Raw genomic sequence first — 21,992 nt, forward strand, 5'->3', positions numbered from 1 at the left:
TAAGTATTATACATTTATTCAAATGCTTAATATTTATATTATTTTATACTTATTATTGTTTAGGTATTGCTTCTTAAGGGTTTCCTCCAATAATACTGCCACAATTATTTTATATATAATAATAAGTATTTGTATATCTAACAAAGTACACATTTACAAGTTAATATCCTTAATATTGTTTGTATGATTAAAGCATATTTTCTGTTTGGAATATTTGTATATAATATTGGAGTCTCTTTGGATGTCTTAGGGCTCTAGATTAAGGTCCTAAAAATGTAAGTCCAGGGCTTCCCTGGTGGCGCAGTGGTTGGGAGTCCGCCTGCCAATGCAGGGGACACGGGTTCGTGCCCCGGTTTGGGAAGATCCCACATGCCGCGGAGCGGCTCGGCCCGTGAGCCATGGCCGCTGAGCCTGCGCGTCCGGAGCCTGTGCTCCGCAACGGGAGAGGCCACAACAGTGAGAGGCCCGTGTACCTCAAAAAAAAAAAAAAAAAAATGTAAGTCCATTCCTAAAAATTTGACTTACAATCATTTAAAATCCAGAATATTTTTTAAAAATTAGTTTAAAAGAATTCACTGAAAAACCTGTTATTCTAAATACTAGTGTGTTTAGTAATTCGTAATTATTTTATAATCATATGTTATTTTCTATTTCTCATCTTTAAAGCCTAATCTTTTTGGTAATTATTTGAAAACTTCAGAAAAATATAAAAGAAGGCATAAATTTTCAGCACCTAAATGTATTAAAGTAATAAGTACTATTGGACACATGTAACTTGAGGCAATCATATTCTTACCTTCAGCTTTTTCATTCTATTTGCAACTAAAGTATTCATTGGGATAACAAACACAAGGACTGCTACCCCTGCTAACACTGCTGGACCCAGCTCTTGCCAAAGGAATGATATGGCCATCAGGATTTGAAAAGGACCTGACCAAAGGAGATTGATGTTTGCGGTCAAGTCCATGAGCTGCTGGGCATCTGCTGACATCAAGTTAATAATTTCCCCAGTGGAAAACTTTTTTCTAGAAACATTAGATAAAAGCAGGGCCTGGAAAAAGAGAAGCAAAATACTCAGAGTTCTGTAGATCATGAGGGATCTTTACAGTGAAAACAATGGTAACTTTTAACTAAAAATAAAAATTTGTAATATATTTAGACAAATATGCATGATTACTTATGCATCGGATCATATAATATCAAGAGCTATGTTTTTAGATGAAGAAAAAACAATTATTGATCAAATTACATAGTTTTAAAATTTACTATGTATTGGTAGAGAGTAACAGTTGGATGCCCAAGCAAATACATTCACCAAGAACCCTTTACAATTTGTGGAATTGAAAAACTGCAAAAGAAATCAATTCTAGATTTCTAGCACTGAGCTTCCTCTCTATTTACTGGCGTATAATGCTAAACCATCTAACTTTTATCAATACAAAGTACACAAGTGAATCAATGAATATCTAATGAATGCTAATTTTTCAATGATACAGTCCTAATTCTTAAAGAGATTATAATCTAATTGTGCAGTCCACTCCCCTCCTACACAAAGGTCCTACACACAGGCTGATTATAACAATAGGTAAGAAGGGCCATGGGGATTTAGAGAGATAAGATTATTGAAAAGGCTTCATGGACAAGTTGGAAATACATCTTTTCCAAAGCCTAATTCTCACTTTCCCTCTGTGTATGTTATTTAATATTATATTGAATTCAATATCCTTAAGGTTAATTACTGGTATCTTCTTACTAAGGTTGATATTAGAAATTCATTTATTTAATTTCCCACTCATTTAAAATTCCCAGTGAAAAGCATAAATAGTGTAAGTTTATATTTAAACTGGAAAAGAGGCAAAAGTCCATTCATATGACAAAAGTTCTAAAGAATTTCCATCACATTGATTTAAAGAGAGACAGGATTGAGAGCTGGATCTAACAAAAGTAAATGGTATACAGGAGGCACTCAAGATCTATTTATTCAATAAATGACTAATACAAAGCCAGAGGAAAAGCCCATCTGGAAAAAAAGTAGGCAGGGCCTTCAGTGGAACACTTTTAACATTCCCTAGCTTAAAGCCGAGGGGGCTCAGTGCGTGTGGGAGGTCATGGGGCTGCTGGAGGAGATGCACAGACCTGGGAGTTTCACAAAGTGTCAGGATCCCCCTAAGCCCTATGGCTACTGCAGTGTTGAATCCTTTACATTTCTGCTACTGACTTCTAAGGGGCACAGTGGTGCTGATGATAAAACAGAATAAGTACTGCTCCCATAAGAGGAAAAAAGGAAAAAATACTAATCACAACAATAGTTAGGCTTCTATCCACGCCTCCTCCAAATGTAGCTTTGTAGACTCCCTTAATAAGTTACTGACCATTTAAAGTGGCCAAGTAAAACAATGGAAATCCAAGAACAGTTATTCTCATTTCATTAAGACTATAGCATTTTTTAAGAGAGATCCATTGATCTCTAATAGCACCCACCCCCAACTTACTACTATAAACAAATATAAACTCTTTTCTCCCACTTTTCTAGAAGGAAAAGATAAACCACACTTAGTATTTATGAAAATACTAAAAGACTGAGTAATTCAAAATCATCAAATTATCCAAGGAACCAAATAAATACCCTCCCTTTGGAAAACACACAAAGCACAACTGTCACCGGCAAAAACCCATTAACAATTCTAGTGGGAGGGAGGGAGACGCAAGAGGGAAGAGACATGGGAACATATGTATATGCATAACTGATTCACTTTGTTATAAAGGAGAAACTAACACACCATTGTAAAGCAATTATACCCCAATAAAGATGTTAAAAAAAAAAAAAAAAACAATTCTAAGGGGACTGGGTAATACAATAAAGTCTAACCTTTTTTTTTTTTCCCTTTCCCTGGGTGTTTAGTCTAGTCTCACTTGCTCCCAGGGGACAGTGTGCAGAGGCCTTGCACCCAGTCCTTCAGACCAGAGTTCCTCCTGAGAACGGAAACGGCTGAGCCTACACCGATGCTCGGTGTCGGGGTGCAGTAGCCACGCATGACACTTAATCCAAGATGGCAGCAGCGGACCGCGAGCAGAGATGTTGGGCCTGGCACCTTGATCGGGAACCTGAGCAGCACAGCTGCAACCACCCAGCAAGAACCCCGCCCCCTCCCCTCCCCGCCAGCCTGCCGGGAGAGCCCTGTGCTGTAGAGCAGCGGTCCCCAAGGACTGGTTTCCTGGAAGAAAATTCTTCCACAGACTGGGGGTCCGGGGTGGGGGCGGATTGTGGACCCCTGCTCTAGAGCGAGCTCCCATCTCTCCGTTATCTGATCAAAGAATAAAGCTTTCCTTTGCTCCTAACCCAAACTTGGTTGGCTCGAAGGACACTGGACAGAAGGACCCTTGTTGGGGACCCACTCAGGAGGATCTGTAACACAACTGTGACTCATCACTTTTTGAAACTTCATTCATTTCATCGATTGAATTATGCTCTAAGAAGACCCAGATAAACCAGATATGGCTTCCAACCTCAAAAACCCTTTTTATGGACTGGAAATATCTTTTTATCACTGAGCTCAATTCACTAATGGTTCATTTCATCTTATGATGATGAAACTTGTTTTACAATTTCACATTCTCCCTCGTGTATTTGTTCCTTTCTGGACTCATTGCCACGGCCCTGGTTCATATCTTTATTTCCTGAACTATTTTTCCTGACCATCCTAGCTGTAAGTCATAGACATCATATAATTTAGAACTTGCTGGGCCCTAAACACTTCTATCCCAGTGATTCTCAAACAGTGGTTGCCATACTTCTAATGAGTCATGGTGTTCGTAAAGGTGGATCCTCATAAATCTATGAGAATTCATTTTTCTTCAGTTCCTTTGGATGCAAAAAAAGTATGCCAGGATTTTCTTTCTCTCTCCTCCTTCTGACCGCACTTAAGCATATCTATTTTAAAGAATGGAAACAGAATTTTATCAGTTTTCTTTATATTATATACTTCCCACAATTAAGGAAAGAATAAACCTTTAAGCCACAAATGTAGACAGTCTAGACACGGTTATTAAACTTAAATTTAATTGAAATTAAAAATCTACTTCCTTACCCTTACTAGCCACGTTTCAGTTTCAAGGGTTTAACAGCCATATGACTAGTGGCTACGATACTGGGCAATGTGGATATAGAATATTTTAAAAATCACAGAAACTCCTATTGGATGGTATTTGATGGAAGAATGCCCTCAGACTGCCCACATTAAGCCCAGGACTAACTGATGCTGCTTTTGAACCATGTCTTTTTTCTTAGTCCTCAAGAATTCCCATGGAGGGCTTCCCTGGTGGCGCAGTGGTGGAGAGTCCACCTGCCGATGCAGGGGACACGGGTTCGCGCCCCGGTCCGGGAAGATCCCACGTGCCGCGGAGTGGCTGGGCCCGTGAGCCATGACCACTGAGCCTGCGCGTCTGGAGCCTGTGCTCCGCAACGGGAGAAGCCACAACAGTGAGAGGCCCGCGTACCACAAAAAAAAAAAAAAAAAAAAGAAAGAAAGGAAGAATTCCCATGGAGCTTGCAACGGAGAGCTAAGGGGTAACAAAACCTGAGTTTTAAGACCCAAAGACTCGTGCAGTGATCAAGTGGAAGGAGGTCTGTGTTCTTCCCCACAAACCTTAAAAAATGATGTTCCCTGAACTTTACTCCAAAGTAGCAGCAGTCATATGGATGGATACAGAACAAGAGCTTTCAAACACCTCCCTTCCTCACCAAGAAAAAGGTGTGAGACCAGCTTTAATCCAGTGTAACGACAAATCCCTGATGAAGGAGGGCCAATGTCAGATGAACATGGGTCATCTGGTGCACTATGAGAGCCATTTAGGATCTTGAAGTTATCTAAATATGACAAAAATCAGAATCCTAAAATCTGTATAGGAGAAGGGAAATTTAGCAACCCCAGTTAGTCCCTCTGGAAAGCGGATATAGGATAAGAGACTCAGAAGAAAGACTGCCTTATATTTGTGCCACCTGCATGGGCTGCCCCAGAGCATCCTAGCACTACAGGTCACTACTAATATCTTCCGCTTTTGTCTGATGGAGTTAATATTAAATCTTAATCCCTACTGCAGGATCCACTGAACCAGCTTGATTGCTGTATTCCTTTGATCCTTGAGTGCCCTTTGTTATTAAACATTCTCTAAGGACCCATACAGTCTCACTCCTGTAGACTCTGTTCCCTCTTACATTATCTCCAGGGTCTTTTTGCTCTTATAATGGACTCACCCATAGCACTTGATTTTCCTTTTAATTTCGGACAGTTTGCTCCAATTCCTACCGCAATCTACTCTTTTATGCTTGTAAATGCACCCAAATCCTATACCTAAACTCCAATGCTTTAATCAATGAATGAAGTCCTGTTCCATATAGACCATATATCGAAAACAAATGTTAGCATTTAAACTGATTCCTAGACTCTTTGATCAATCTTTTCTCCATATTTGGATTCTGTAAATTCGCAGAATTTACAGCCATTAAAATTACAACTGGGGCAGCCTCTCTGACCCTGTATCTGGGCTACGTTATACAGAGCTAGCTCTACTTCAAGTTCAGTATTTCCTGGCTCAATTGAGCTTGGGTCATTCCAGAGTCTCTAAAATCACTCTATGCCTCCATTTTGGCCTAATATGGCCAAATGGTCTGGAACACTTCATGCCCAGGTCAACCCAAATTATATTTCCTTCCACTTACACAAAGCCTACAGCTTTCCGAAAGACTATTTCAAGTCTCCTTTCTATGTGAAACCTTCCTTAACTGCCTACACACATTGTAGATTTCCTGCTTATCTGATCTCTTATAATATCTGCATTAAGTTCCACACATTTATTATGTATGTTAATAGTTCTCCCCAATTTCTTGAAGGCAATGGCTCATTTATTCACTTACTCAGTCTTCCAACTTTTGTAAAAATGTGTAAAAGCCACTCTCTTAGATGATAAAGGTACAACAGGTTAAAAAGTTTCTATTCCAAATCTGAAGAGCCCACAATTTATAGAGTACAGACTAAGAAGGCAAAATACACCTGTTGATTTAATAACTCAGTGATAACTATGAGAGGGAGGAAACTCTTTGTTTATAACTATCATGTAAATAAAAGGCTCTGAATGGTAAAGAGGTGGTATTTAAAATTGTATTTTCAAGAAAGGACAAATTAAACTTTAGGGTCATGCTAGGTATAAGGATCAGCTAGGTTTTGGGGTGGGTGAGAGAGGGCTTAGACTCAAAGAGAAATAGGTAACGACTGTAGAGAGAAGGATGGCTTTGTTGCATGAAAAGACAGAGTGAGCAGAGGAAGTAAAAGGTACTCTGTAGATGGAACATGATCATGGAAAGAAATTTTATTGATACATAAATATAGACAACCATAAAACATTCAATTCCATTCACTTTCTGAGGAGGAGTTAAGTGATGTAACAGTGGACACAGAATATCACTTAATTTCATGGATTAGAGTTGACTAGAAGTTTCAGGGACTATAGAAAGAGGACCCTATAAAGAAATTAATGCAACCAATATTGATGAGTCAAAGTTCTTTCATAGCAGAATAAATGTATATTCAAAGGACACACTAGAACTTTCTAATATACACTTCTATTTTTCCAGATCCCTTATTTGAAAGCACATAAGGATACAGTTCATTTAGAAATTGAGAATTTCTTTAATCTTTTACCTTCTTGTAGATCAGTCCAATTACAGCTGTCTTAATTTTTGCTGAAGTGAGCATGTTAAAACGTTGGTACTGCTGAAGGATCAGGGTTTGCAAGAAGACTATGACAAAAAGTGCCAAAGCATAACCATAGCCACTCCAGCCAAAATCTGGGCGGTGTTCACAGAAAATGATCATTTGCCTGAATGTCATATGCAAATTGAGAAAAGGGAAGAAATGTTAAACATCTGAAGTAATAAAATGCTTATGTGAATTAAGTGCTGTCAAAATGTTACACACACACACACACACACACACACACACACACACACATACTCTTGCCTGTTCTTCTTTTACTTGCCCAATTTGGCATCCTTTCCCCCTTTATTTTTACTCAAGCATATATAATAAATAGAATCAACAATTATTATCGCAGGCTTGTGGGTAGAAGGATATTTTCTAGTTTTCATATGGCAATCTCATCAAATAATTAAATGTTCTGGCCTAACTTCATCATGAAAATTGAGACACAGAGACATTTAAAAGTTCTTTTTTTTTTTTGCTGAAATCATACATTTTGTTAAATATAGGGAAATATGACAATTAGAACTTAAGTAGACAATCTCTTAGCATGGCAAAAAGACACTGTTTCTCTAAAGGCCTGAATTATAGCTCACCTTTTATTACTTTTATGCATATCCAATTTCCCTCTCCTCTACCTTTACTTGTTTCCTCTTAAGTTTGGTAACAACATGGTCATCGTGATTAAGGTCAATGCTGGGTACACCTAGACAATGGGGATGGTTCTAATTATCTAAGCTTCAATCTACTTCATTAACAGCTTGGACCGTTAATAGATATATACTTAAATGCAATTCATGTTGCCTGAATTGCTTTATAAACCAAATACTTCAGAAATTATCTTTATTAAAATTGTACCTTAGAATCAAATATAATACCAGTGCCTCTAAAAATCCTACTATAAACCTCTAGTCACTGAAAATCACTATTTGAAGTGACCACAACCCACATAAACATTATACAACAGCAGGTTCTGTATTTTTAGTTGATGTCTATCAGATGCCATCCATTGGGACCTCAAATTATTTTTACAAAAGCAACTTACTAAATAACTTCTTGGTCTCAGAATTAAATTTCCTGAATGAGAAGCACTATTCTTCTTACTGTAGATACATCTATCAATTAGACTGTTTCCTGTTTCATAAAATCAAACAACTAAATGACTATCACCAGGTACTATATTAATATGGAACTACTAAAAATATTTCCAGGAAATACTGTAAATAATATGTGATCAAGGCATAGTAAAGACCGTAAATCTATATTCATGATATCAGATATAAATACTCATTTTTTGGTTTGACTGACATTAGAATAAAATCCCAATAAATGGGAAAAAAGAGTAAGCACCATGATCAACAAGAAACAAATTTCTTCTACTAGTAAATTAATGAAAGTATAATTTTGATATATTTATTATACATGAGACATGATCATAGAAATTCATAAAATTCTGATGACTCAATTCTTCCCCAGTGTGGGAATTGTAAGCTTATTCAGATACTCTAGAATGAGTGCTTCTTGGAAAAGCATAGCTTTGGATAAGTCCATTTACTCAGTAATCCATTCAGGAATTGTATTTCGTTCTATGTGCCAGGCTCTGTGCTGGGAGCTAAGGACACAAAAATTGAATAAGTTCCTGGAGGAACGTATAGTCTACTCAGGGAGAAAGACATGTCAACTGACTCATTTCAATGCAATGTTGAAATTTCTAAGCTAGTATGTTATAAAAAGTGTGTGACAAAATTAGGGAGACAATTCTCTACCCCACAGCCAAGGACTTAATAATTCTTTCGTACCCCACAGACGGCACATTTGGGAACAATACAGACACTGAACTGCTATCGTCTATAACTATTTCCGGAAAGAGTGACCACAGTGAGATTCTCTAATGAGTTTCTTGAGCAGTAGTCAGTCATTGGCAAATGGAAATCAGAACATGGCTAAGAATGGCTGGGGATCACTTGCTACTCCTCTCATTTTGAATTTGAACCTAATTCCCCTCCCTTTGGATCTGAGCTGAATTAAGGAATTGCTTGACTAAAATAATATGGCCCAAGTGACATCCTGGGATTTCCAAGTCTAGGTCGTAAAACGACTTGCCTAAACTTCTTGGAATGTTTACTCTGGGAACATCCAGCTGCTATGTAAGAAGATCAACTAACCAGAGACCTCAATGCTTAAGCTAACCATTCAGAGAAGCTGTGGAGAGAGAGAAAAGGAGGGAAAGAGAGATGACCATTTCCAGCCATCCTAGCCCAGGCATCAGGCATATAAGTTTAGAAGCCATCTTCACATTCTGGTACCAGCAGATGCAGAAAAGAATCAAGGTATCACTCAGCCAACAGCTAGGTCCAAGTTCCCAGACGTATGTCTCTATTGGAGCTGCTACAACTATCTCAACACTTCAAGCTACTCAGTGAATTCCCCAGTCATTGTGGAGCAGAGAAAAACAATCTCTCTCTGAAGCCCTGGTCCACAAAATCATGCACGTAATAAAATCATGGTTGTTTTATACCACTTAGTTTTGAAGTGGCTAATTTTGCAGCAATAGATCACCAGAACAGGGCAGGAGAGAAGATGCTGGCCAATGCATCTCTGATAGACGGACTTCTGGTCATAGGTGAATGGTAATTACTCAGTGGTAACTACTTAAAAATAACTGAAATATTCAGAGGTGAGGGGCAGAGGCAGGGGAAATGAGACATCTGTTATCTTGTCTGTGGGAGGAGGGGACAGTTAATCCAGGAGACATTTGGCTTATATGTCTATAGACAAGGGAACCAAATAGAGACTCTGGGGTAAAAACAACAGAAACAGTTTTCTGACAGCAATAAAACAGCTTCTGCCCTTGGATTCCTTAACACCATTCTCTTTCGGTTCTCCTCTCTCTGTTCCAGCCACTCCTGATGGATTTCCCTGTCTTCACCACCTCCACACACTGAAAAAGCTTGTGATTTTTTGTGTGGACATCTTTACTTCCCTTCACTGTAACTAAGGTGAGCTCATCCAGAACAATAGCTTGATATACCTAGTCTAATTTGGAACAGTTCCCACATTTATCACTCTAGCCTGTATCTTTCCTAACTCCAAACTTATGTAGACGATTGCTCATTCAAACTTTTTACCTAAATGTCTGTCAGGGATCCCCAAGACCACTCCCTCGTTAAATGATTCATTAGAACAACTTTTAGGACTCAACATATAGTCACATCCACGACTATTAATTATTATGGTGAAAGGATGCAAAACAAAATTAACAAAGAGAAAAGGTGAATGGGGTGAAGTCTAGGGGAAAACAGGTACAAGCTTCAAAAAGTCCTCTCTCAGTAGAGTCACAGAGAACTCTCTTAATTCTCCCAGCAGCTAGTTGTGGCAAATATGTGAAATGTTGTCCACCAGGGAAGCCCTTTAAAGACTCAGCATCCAGGGCACCCTCTTCCTAACACACGCCCACATTCCAGACTCTCAGAAGGAAAGCAGGTATTCAGCACGGACCATGTTGACTGTATAAACAGTCTGGAGATACTGAACCACTCCTATCAGTTAAGGTGGTGGGAAACCTCCTGAAATTCAAGTTCCAACTGCCAGCCAAAGGCCAGCCCTATAAACAGGCCTTCCAAAGGACAGCAGTCAGGTCTGCTATTTTAATTCTTTTCTGCAGAATGGCTCATACATATTTCAAATTTAGCAAATTCCACTCCCTACTTGACTCTTTCCTGAGCCTTCCATACCTTCCATAAATGGTAACTCATTTACCTTGTGATTTAACAGAAACTCGGAAGCCATCCTTGACTCCTTTCTTCCTCTCTCAACCTACGTTCAATCTATCAGTGCATTATGTTGACTCTACCTTTAAAATAAAGCCAGAAGCTGACCACTTATCACCTTCATTGCTACAACCTAGTTGAAGCCATCATTGACTTTTGCCTGGATTATCTTAGCTGTTCCTTCTTCCACTCTTGCTCTACTTTATTCTCTGTGCAGCAGCTAGAGTGATTCCTGTAAAACTGAAGTCTAATCAGATCATTCTACGCTCAAAATCTTTCAAAGGTTTCCCCTCTAATATATCACGTTCCATAAGGCCCTTCAAAATCTTTTCCAGCCCCCAAATCTTTCTGACCTCAGTCTTATCACTTTCCTTTTCTGACCTCTCAGCTTCCCTGCTCCAGTCTCACTTGCCTTCTAAGGGTCCTCAAAGACACCAAGCATGCTGCTGCCTCATGGCTTTAGCCATGCAATAGATATGGTCTCGGCTTCCTCCCTAACTTCCTTCAGAACTTTGTTCAAATTTCACCTTATAACAAATGTCCTCCCTAATCACCTCACAGAAAAAAACAACTTCCAGTTCCCCAGACTGGTATTCCCTACCCTATTGCCTTGCTGCACTTTGCTTTCCTTAGCACTGATTATTTCTTAATACAATTTATATTTATTCATTTGTTTATTATTTATCTCTCCCTTCTAAGTGTCATCGGAGCAGGGACTTTTTGATTTTTGCTCTATCCCCATGGTCTACTTAGAACAGTTTGGCATGTAGTAGGTGCTTAATAAATATTGGATAAATATGTGCCTGAATATTATTTGGGATCCAGGCAACTCAGGATTAATTCTATTTTCATGAATTAAATTGTTCTTAAAAACTCCAACTTGAAAACTTATTCAAAACAAAAAATATAATTATTAGTTCATAAAAAAATGTTTCCTTGTGTTTCCTTCATATGACAGGCAGAGATAAGGAAATGTCCCCTTGAAAAAGGTAGCCTATAGTCAAGGACTCAATTTTAACGTCTGCCCGTGAATCCTTGTGTATAGATACTATAGAAATATTATAGAAATTCTTTAAATTTTTTCTCTCTATGTGTACACATAAATATATACACATACATATATATTTATATATTATTACCTTGGCTGATAAACTTCAATTCCCAAAAGTCCACAGCTAAGAAAAATAGTAGAGGTATGTGTCCTTTCATTTTCTAAACATATACTCAAGCCAGATTTCCTAGATTTGAATTGTAACTCTGGCATTTTCTAGCTGTATGGTCTCAGGCAAAGCACTAGAAATTCTTTGTTTCTGCATTGTGATAGTGGGTACAATACTACTTCCTACATCATAGGATTGTTGTAAAGATTAAATAAGATAATTAGTATAAAGATTTTTAGAACAGTGCTTAGTACGTGGTAAGTTTCAGTAATTACTCACTATAGTATCATAATTCACATTCATATCACAGGCAAACGTAATACACTGCCTGTATTCTAAATAAAATTTGTAATTGGGACCTATCTCACTCTTTTTTAGTGAATGATTTGCTTATCATTTTCCTGTGGGAAGAAGAAAAAACAAGGCTTCAACTTACTTCATTATGAGTGGGCTAGTGAAGGACAGAACATCAGCAAACACTTTGAATAAAGCAACTTGAATCAGGACAAACTTAAAGGTGTTCCACAATGCACGGAGCAGAGATGGTTTCCTGGTATGTGCCTCTTTATGAAAAGATGACTACATAATTAAAGAAAATAAAAACAATGTGAAAAGGGAACAGAACTAATATATAAAATATGTATAAACTAACCATAAAATTAATATTGTACTCCAAAGATAGTAAAGCAACAACAAAAAAATAAATTCCGCTAAACTTGAAAATATGGCCCATATCATTGGTATGGTATGTCTCCAAACCACATGGCATTATTTATACCACGTGGCATAAGTGGAAAAATATTTTATTTGATCACTTTTGTGAGTTTTGAAACTGTTTAAATAATACAGTTTTTATCTTCAAATTATATTTTCTTTTTGAGAAGTCTAAAGACTATATATATATTCATATGTGTGTGTGTGTGTGTGTGTGTGTGTGTGTGTATCATGCTACATGTGGAGAACCTATCCCTGCCCCACAAGCTTTGGCCTTGGCCACTATATGATTTACTTTGACCAACAGACATGATTCTCTGAGATATGCAGACCATCTTTGCCATGATGGGTGAAGAAAGATATTGGTGAGATGCCAAAAATTATACACATATCAACACATTTGCTCCTGAGCTTTGCAGGGAAGAGATGCTTAATAATTTGATGACAGAAATTAGCTGCAATAACAACCAATTATACTTATAGAAATGGCTTGTTATTTCACATATTTAAGGTATTTTCTATATTGATACCTCATATTTTGAACAAGCTTTATTAGTTTTTTCATTAAGTACTAACAATTTAATAATTAATTACCTTTACTTTTTGCCTCTCTTGATTCTTTAGAACTTCCTTCCTCCATTGTTTTTCAAAGATGGGACACACAATATAGGAGGAATCACTTTCATTTAGTTCGAAAAGATCCTCTCTTTCCAAAGGTTTTTTATAGCCTAAAATAATTATTCTAAAAATGAAAGAGCAAGGTAAACAATTCAGCAAAACCAATAATGAAGTTAAAACTAATTTTGCACACATTAGCTTGACTTCTTGATTTATAAATTATTTTATTGAGCAGGTTGGAATGACTAGAGAGTGTGTTTGAAAAATCATACAGCTCTATCCTGGAGTTCAATAATGTATAATAATCCTTTGTAGCTTTTAATAGGGCTGTTTAGATATCCAATTATTCAGTGAAACACTAACTTCATTTACTCATCTCATACTGGAGACACTCACCTACCCTACCTCCCTTCCTGAAATTTAAATAGCTAACTTTCACAGTAAGGTATTCACGCCAAAACCCATATTTGCTTTTTAGGCTTGTATCAGAAGAGAAATGGATCCATCCTCTGCTGGGACTATATATACCCTTTGACACTTGACTTTACAGAATGTCCAAGTGGAGTAGCTGTATCTGCCCCACAAACTTAGGCCTTGGCCGTATGACTTACTTTGATCCACAGCATATGAGTTAATGTCACAGAGCCATTTTGGAGCTGATGCCTTAAGAAGTACGGCAAGATACTGCCAGCCTCTTAGTACTTCCACATTCCTCCATTCAAAAAGCTTGCCCCAGAGTACATGGTGAGTCATTATGCAAAAACAATGGGTCTAAACTGAGATTTTCCCAGGCAAACAAAGGTGCATGGTCTAGTTATACCATGAACGTTATTGTGGCAGACAATGATTTATATTTACCTTACACCCATCCCTTCTCCCTCATCTCTTCCTACTAACTGGAATTTGATATTTATTCATTTGAAAATCTCTTGAACTCAGAGTAAGTCCTTATTCCAGCCACAGAGTTACGATCTATGATTGGCCTAAATCAGTCCTGGTAATCTCATTACTTTTTTGCTTAGCATTAAATAATATAACTCAGTTATGGCTAAGGAAATCTAAACAAAAGTCTACTGAGGAGAACTTTCTTTTTCAAAAGAAAACACAAAACAGGGAGTTCCCTGGTGGCCTAGTGGTTAGGAGTCCACACTCTCACTGCCGTGACCGGGGTTCAATCCCTGGTGGGGGAACTGAGGTCCCGCAAGCTGGGCCGCATGGCCCAAAAAAAAAAAAAAAGACACAAAACTTCAAAAGGAGAAAATGCTTGCCTTCCTTTTCCTGCACCTTCCTCCTTCCTCCCTGTACTGAAGACATAATGGTCTGAGATGGAGAAGCCATCTTTGCCACCATGGGTGAAAAGCCAAATACTAGAAATGGAGGGTGGAAAGATAGAAAAAGCCTGGGTCCTTGATAACATTTCTGAGGTAGTTCACCAGCCTATTCCCTGCTGGTGAACTACCCAATAACGTAAGAAAATAAATACATATCTATTTAAGCTATTATTATTTGACTATTCTGTTACCTGAAGCCAAACACACTGCTAAGTCATATAGTTCAGATATACTCAGTTCTGAGCTTGATGACATGACTCATTCAATAAGAAATTAAACTACCATTTAAACCCAGGCCTTCTGACTCTATAGCTTCAGTTTTTTCCATTACAAAGTATATTAGTCCAAGAGACCATAACAAAGTATTACACTACTCCAAATTGGAACTGCTTTCATTGTCATTGTTACTGAACAATCTGAATTGCCTCACCGTCGGATGGATTTAAACCCTGTGGCAACCAGTCTCCACTGGATTCAATTTTACTTTTATTACACTGTGTAATATCATATTACAATTCATAATTAACAAAAAGGCTTAAATGTACTAAGAAAGGACCTTCCATAATCATGCCTCTGTTGGTTCAATATGCTGGACAATTTCCTTCAGTGCACTTTTAAAAACATATTAAGCAATAAACTACTTTTATGTCATATTAAGTCCTTCTATCCTGTTCCACAAAATAAATATTCATTTTCAAAATAAGATTGCATTGATTTTCACAAAAGCATTTTTAATAACATTTACTGCTTCAGCATTTTGAGTTAGAACCATGCAAAACTCAGCGGTTTTGGTTCACGGGGATAAGTGACCCCTGGCTTTCATGCTGTGTCTCCAAATAATGCAGCATCTAAAAGTGACACTTAAGCTGAATTGATTGTGGTGTATTTGGGTTCGGCTGTGACTTTCCTTTTGCTATGTGTGTGCTTCTTCCACCTCTTTTGCCCTCTTCTGGTCTAACTTTTACACATAAGCATCTAGGAAAAGAGGAAGTGGTGTTTCTTTAAATCAATTGATGAAGTAGCTTTGGGGAAGCAACTAGGACCAATAGTTGACCCTCCCAATGAGTGAAACGGAGCATGCACGAGGTCCCACAAACTTGTGGACTTTAGTCCTAAAGCAATAATAAAGGTACTTACATTCACCTTGTGTTTTTTAGATTGACATTTCTTTTCAAAGGACATTCACTTAAACTACTCTGATACTCACAACTGTCTACAGCATGCAGAGCAATATTAATTTCCCATTTTTACAGGTGGTTAAACAGCAGGAACTCTAGGGACTGGCCACAGGTTTGTAAATGTGATATACACCAGTGCTAACTTAACCAAAGGCAGACAGTGTCATCAAGTGTAATATTTCTACTCTGCATTCAATTTTGTTACATTAGAGAGAATTTTGAGCGTATTTAACATTAACAGGCGTGCATAAGTATCTCATCCAACTGATGTTAAAGGTAGTAAACCAGTGGCAGTTGGGTAGGAGGATGAGATGAAAAGTAAATTTTGTAGATGAGTAATAATTGAATACTTGGAATGTATAGATAATACAGTAGCATCATCATTTTCATTATTGCTAATTACATTTTTTTTTTTTTTGGTGGGTTCGCGGGCCTCTCACTGTTGTGGCCTCTCCCTTTGCGGAGCACAGGCTCCGGATGCGCAGGCTCAGCGGCCATGGCTCACGGGCCCAGCCGCTCCGTGGCATTGTGGGATCTTCCCGGAACGGGGCACGAATCCGTGTCCCCTGCATCGGCAGGCGGACTCTCAACCACTGCGCCACCAGGGAAGCCCCCTATTCAGTTTTATTTTTCTCTTTGTGCTGCCCTCAAGAGAGAAAATGTTGCTATCTTTGATCAACTATGATAACTTGAGCACGTGCAAAATCTGGTTGATCTGTAAATAACCTGGTTACCTAGTCAGCATTCATCAAGAGAAGCCAGTCAGCCTTTACTGCGTTCACAACAGTTACCTTGGCCCCATTAACCCAATAGCAGCCACCATACAAACTACCAAACTACTATTAATTTTCATTAAAAGATTTAGAGAAATGTGGCTTGTAATGTAGCCAGAAGTCCTGCTTTCTGTATTCCACAGATGGTCTACTTGCTTGGAAAATGACAGCTAGAAAAGTGGGAACTAGGAGAACTGGAAGGAACTAGAAAGAGATCTGCCCTGTTTCTGCCTTCTCAACTTTGCTTAATCTCACTGAGATCAATCACACTGCACACCACTGAGGACTTATTTTAATCTCCAATTATCCCCAAGTTGTTGCTGTGTATAGAATAGCCTTTCATAAACATTGGCTCAGTTCTGCCCTTTTTGTTTACTTAATACTATGTCCTATGATGTGATTTTGTTTGTAAACACAAAACTGCAACTATAAGGAGAGGAGATACGACTGTTAGTACTGAAGTGATTGCTAACATGTTACTGAATGTTTTCTATATTCCAGAAAGAGTTTTATCTGTCCTAAATGTTGTGTTATCTCATTTAATTTTCAAAAAAAACCCCAAAACCCTTAGGAGGTAGATAAAATTCTTACACCCAAATAAGTCCAGAGAAATAAGTTAACTTGCCCAAGCTTACACAATTAGAAAGTGGTGGAGTTGAGATTTAGCATAAGCACTTTGTCACTAGATCCTGAACTCTTTTAACTACTGTAATATTTTCTTATTTTAATTTTCTTGATTTTTTTTCCTAGAATAAAAGCCCTCTAGACCAGTTAGAACTATTTATTATTTTCACATGTATTAAAATACTGCATTGCATCTTCTTAACACTAACTTTGATATCAAAGCTATATTTAAAAGTATATGAAATTGCCTTTATTCAACTATTTTTTTACCTACAAAAATGACTATTTCATATGGCTCAAACTAATACTATATTTGAAGAATCACCCTACCCCAAGGTTTAATTCCATTTGTCTACACAGCTATTGGTTTAAAATTCTTCTCCCCCCCATTCTTGAACTATGCACTCTTTAAGTGGCTCTTCTAGGAATGAGACATCTTATTAGAGAACTGAAAAGAACATCATCATCAGTTTTGTAGTCATGTGGGTCTGGATTCTACATTTTATTGGCCAAGATCCTCTTGGTATCTTATCATACTTGGTAAAATAGGGCGAGCGGTAATAACTTTCTTATATTCTTTATTGAGAATTGAAAGTAATAAATTATTCCAGTGCCTTGCACATTACTTGGCATATAGTGGGCTTTCAGTAATAAATATTCTCATCCTAAAAGAACTCAACCTAATGCTTCTTAGGATTTTCATTCTATCAGCTAAGGTAAATATTTCTGCATATCCAAATGATAATAATCATTTTCTTAATATATTTTGAAGTTAAAATTTTGAAATAAATAAATCATTGAATTAAAAGGTTTAATTCAAATTTGCAGCTCAAACCCGTGTCCCCTGCATCGGCAGGCGGACTCTCAACCACTGTGCCATCAGGGAAGCCCACTAATTACATTTCTAAACATTTCTGGAAAGGGGTGATTGTGTAATGGGAAAAGGCAAGACAGTCTGTACAAAAATCGTAGGATAGGACAAAGTTAGGAAATGTACAAGTTTTATTAATATGTGAGCAAAAGGTAGGACAGATTGAATAGTGTATCCCTGGTTAAAATTATTATTCAACTGTGACCTATAAGAACTTTAACTAGATTTTTCCATGTATGTCAGGGGGATTATTCTATGACCATGATTATTATACACTGATGACAGATTATATTTGCTAATAAAGCCTTCATAATTACTTGATCATCAACATGATCTAGACAGCTACTGCCTTAGGGATTAAGGCTCATAAGCATATAATTTGCTAATTGTTTGTATCATCTGAGTACATTTTAATTGAACTATTCATATAATTATGGGAGCTTGAATTTGGCCTAGGAAATAATTTCTGACTTCATTCTGTAACTCAAAGAACAAATCTGAGAACACAATTAACCACTGTCTTCAAAGAGACATTCTCTTGAACAATAGCTATGTTTCAGCTGCAATTGTTTGATCACCAGATAAGAAACCACATTACATTAACGCCAATGATAGTTTCAGATAATGGCATGCCATGAAAATATCTCCTATCTAGTGCTGAGATGTTAAATTTAAACAGAAAATAAATGCGATATTCAAAAATTATTGCCTATTTGATCTAAGATATGGACTTCAAGCTATTGCGTTGCCATATTTTAAAATTTGCTATGTTTTATCTTGCTTATTACATTTAATTTCAGCTTTTTCCTTTAGGCCTCCTAAAATGGTGTTTGTAATGTTTAATATAAATGCATATAGTTTTTATAACTTGATATAAAAGTTTTAAAGTACATTTACTTAAAATTATTTGCGTCTTTCACATTCTGTGATAGTCTGTGACTTAAAAATGACACTCTGATAACTATGTATAAAACAGGTAACTAATGAGAACCAACTGTATAGCACAGGGAACTCTACTCAGTGCTCTGTGGTGACCTAAATGGGAAGGAAATCCAAAAAAGAGGGGATATATGTAAACGTATAGCTGATTCACTTTGCTATACATTAGAAACTAACACAACATTGCAAAGCAACTATACTCTAATAAAAATTAATTTAAAAAAGAAAGAAAAAACTTATTATAATGGTATATTTGAAAAGCAGGATACAAAATTGTGTATGCAATCTGACAAGGGCAATGTCAGGGATTTGTGTGTGTGTGTGTGTGTGTGTGTGTGTGTGTGTGTGTGTGTGTGTTACGCGGGCCTCTCACTGGTGGGGCCTCTCCCGTTGCGGAGCACAGGCTCCGGACGCGCAGGCCCAAAAAAAAATGACAGTCTGAAATTTTTAAAGCCAGTGCAGACATCACTCTTTCTCTCAACTCATGGATGAGACAGAACTCAGGTTTGGAAGACATATCTACACATACACAAATTTGAAAAATCAAAATCGTTAACTGTAAATAGCCCACATTTACATTTAATCTTTATTTTTTTCTAGTGCATAACTTAACGTAGCATATTGGTGTAAAATTTTTGCCATCCTCTAAGTGATTCCTAGATTTGTATAACTTGGAATTCTTATCATAATTGAACCTCTTCTGCCCAATTATTTGCTCATCAAGTATACCAGTTCTCTACTTCAACAGCTTTCATAAAAATCACCAATCATCTTTACAATGGAGAATATACTCAGCTCTTATTTCAATTTACTCCTTTTCAGTATTTAGCCCTATTGGTCACTTTGTATTTCTCCTTTTTTTGACAGTTTCCCTAGCTTGCAATCACATGCTTTCTTTGGTTTGTCTCTCATATTCTGAGTACTTAGCTTCCTTTGTAGATTCCCCCTCCTCTCACTGTTTAAATACTGAGAATTCCCAATGTACTGTTTGTTCATCAATAGGCTCTCCTTCTGGATGATCTCAATCATGCTCATGGCTTCAACTACTGATCTAGGGTCAGTGACCCTCAAATTCACATCCATAGGTCTGAGAGCTACTTTTCCGTAGATATTTTTTATGGGAATGAGTCAGGCACCGGAAATTGAAACTTCCCCAAACCGAATTCACAAAATTTTTTACAAGACCTAATCCTCTCAGTTAGCTGAGCCAGAAATTGAGATTTATGCAACACTTTTCCCAGTTCCTCAATTTCCTCAACCAACCAACTCTCTCTCTTAAATAGCTCTTGAATCTGTTCCTTCCTCTTCATCATTATCATTACCGCAGTTCAGATGGTAACCATAAATCTATCAGGATACCCAAAGAGCCCTTTAACCTCGCTCTCCGTCTCCATTTTCATCTCCTACATATCATATCCACAGAATTGCAAAGGTGATTTTTCTGAAGTGCAAATAGTATGTCACTCTCTATTTAAAATCCTTCCCTGGCTTCCCACTATCTTCAGGATGTCCTAGAGAACTCTTTCTGATCTGTCCTTCCAGCTTGATGGCTTGCCACACCAACACTCTGCAATGTGGAAGGGTCAGTTCTCCTCTGCCTCTGTGGTTTGCATATGGTATCTGCTCAACTTGGAATGCCACGTGGCTCACCCCTACACCTTTTAAATGTTGGGTTAAACCATTAATCACTTGTGAAACATTCCCAAACTGTGCAAACTTGGTTAGATGACACTCCTGAAAATTGTTTCTCCATCATGTTTATACTACCTTTTGCTTTTTTGGGGTAATTGATACTGTACTTCTTAATCTTTCTAATTCTACTATGAATTCCTGGAAGACAGGATCTAGGTCATTTATGTCTGCATTTTTAAAAGTCAGCATAATGTAGGGCATCTAGTATACAACCAAACTTTTCTTTTACACTATTCGGCTACTCTTGAGAACATATTTGTAGATCAAATTGGGCAATTTTGTTTCTACCAACTAAAGATCAAGAAGCATTAAGATAGGGCTTCCCTGGTGGCACAGTGGTTGGGAGTCCGCCTGCCGATGCAGGGGACGCGGGTTCGTGCCTCGGTCCGGGAGGATCCCGCATGCCGCGGAGTGGCTGGGCCCGTGGGCCATGGCCGCTGGGCCTGCGCGTCCGGAGCCTGTGCTCTGAGGCAGGAGAGGCCGCAACAGTGAGAGGCCTGCGTACCGCAAAAAAAAAAAAAAAAAAAAAAAGCATTAAGATGATAAACTTAGTTTCATATTATCATAAAATTTCTGTGGGGAAAATAAATACATTTCTAAAGAAAGCTTCTGAATTTATAAAATTAGAAAAAAATCAACTCTTCTCATTTAATATGATGTAATTCTTGTGTTAAAGCCTTCATCACACATTATAGATGAATTACTCTATGAGAAGAATCACATTATATGTCTTACAAAAATGATTGTGTGTTTTAATAGTAGTATACATAAGTATATAAGAGAGCATTTCCAGTAAAGAGTAGAATAATGAAACGAACAAACAAAAGTGTGAAACATGAACTTAAAAAAACTGACTTCTAACATCAGGTCAGTGTGCTCCTACATGGGTATCAATGGACAAGTTAATTCCTCTTCCTGAGCCTCAGATTTTCTCATCTGTTAAAGCCTATCTCATAGGACATAGGGGAGAATTAAATGAAATAAAATGTATAAAGTGGGTAACATATTTGATGGAGATATATATATATACTTTTTTTTTTTTTTGCCCTTCCCTAGTGCTAACAGGGATACAAATCCTATAAAGGGGCAGCCTTATTACAGGAGTATTAGTAGTCTTATCTGTGGAACTATTTAGTATGTTACTATATGTGATTTTTTTTGTAATAAATAATATGAGAAGAAAAGCTTTACAAAGTTATTTTGTAAAAATATTCATGCTTAGATTAAAGGAATAACATGTAGGTGTCATTTCGCTCGGAATCTTCCTCAGTGTGGTATACTACAGATAAATTAGTAAAATTCCTACCTGCTAAACCAGGAATAGGTCATCTTACTGAAGAATGAAGCACTTTTCTCTGGACTGCATTTCTAAAAAACAAAACAAAACAAAACAAAACAAAATATATATATATAAAACAGCTATTGTATGAAGAAAATGTCTTTATTTTACATTTGAAATATCTTTGTCAGCAAGTGGAAGAGTAGACATGAAATCATTTATGTTTCAGCTACGTTGATATCATAATCTTTAAGGAATACAATTAAGATATTCTTGGACAGTGGTTGC

At 37.4% G+C, this 21,992-nt stretch overlaps 1 protein-coding gene across 7 annotated transcripts in view; it reads right to left on the minus strand.

The window, feature by feature from the left end:
- LOC112390578 (multidrug resistance-associated protein 1-like) overlaps nucleotides 1–21,992 on the minus strand; it is an 80,754-nt gene that overhangs the window by 53,711 nt on the left and 5,051 nt on the right. For 3 of the 7 annotated variants that reach the window (XM_024731547.1, XM_024731548.1, XM_024731546.1), the window contains exons 2-6: nucleotides 21,732–21,793; nucleotides 12,994–13,141; nucleotides 12,122–12,264; nucleotides 6,699–6,876; nucleotides 797–1,051 (exon numbers count right to left, since the gene is read on the minus strand). In XM_024731547.1, coding sequence (XP_024587315.1) covers nucleotides 797–1,051; nucleotides 6,699–6,876; nucleotides 12,122–12,264; nucleotides 12,994–13,141; nucleotides 21,732–21,793 — 786 coding nt within the window. Of the gene's footprint in view, nucleotides 1–796; nucleotides 1,052–3,792; nucleotides 3,920–6,698; nucleotides 6,877–12,121; nucleotides 12,265–12,993; nucleotides 13,142–21,731; nucleotides 21,794–21,992 lie in introns of those variants that run through there. The other 4 variants (XM_024731550.1, XM_024731549.1, XM_024731551.1 and 1 more) reach the window with 4 other exon arrangements.

This window comes from Neophocaena asiaeorientalis, unplaced genomic scaffold, assembly GCF_003031525.2.
Source record: "Neophocaena asiaeorientalis asiaeorientalis breed wild unplaced genomic scaffold, Neophocaena_asiaeorientalis_V1.1 scaffold330, whole genome shotgun sequence".
Taxonomy (NCBI): Eukaryota; Metazoa; Chordata; class Mammalia; order Artiodactyla; family Phocoenidae; genus Neophocaena; species Neophocaena asiaeorientalis.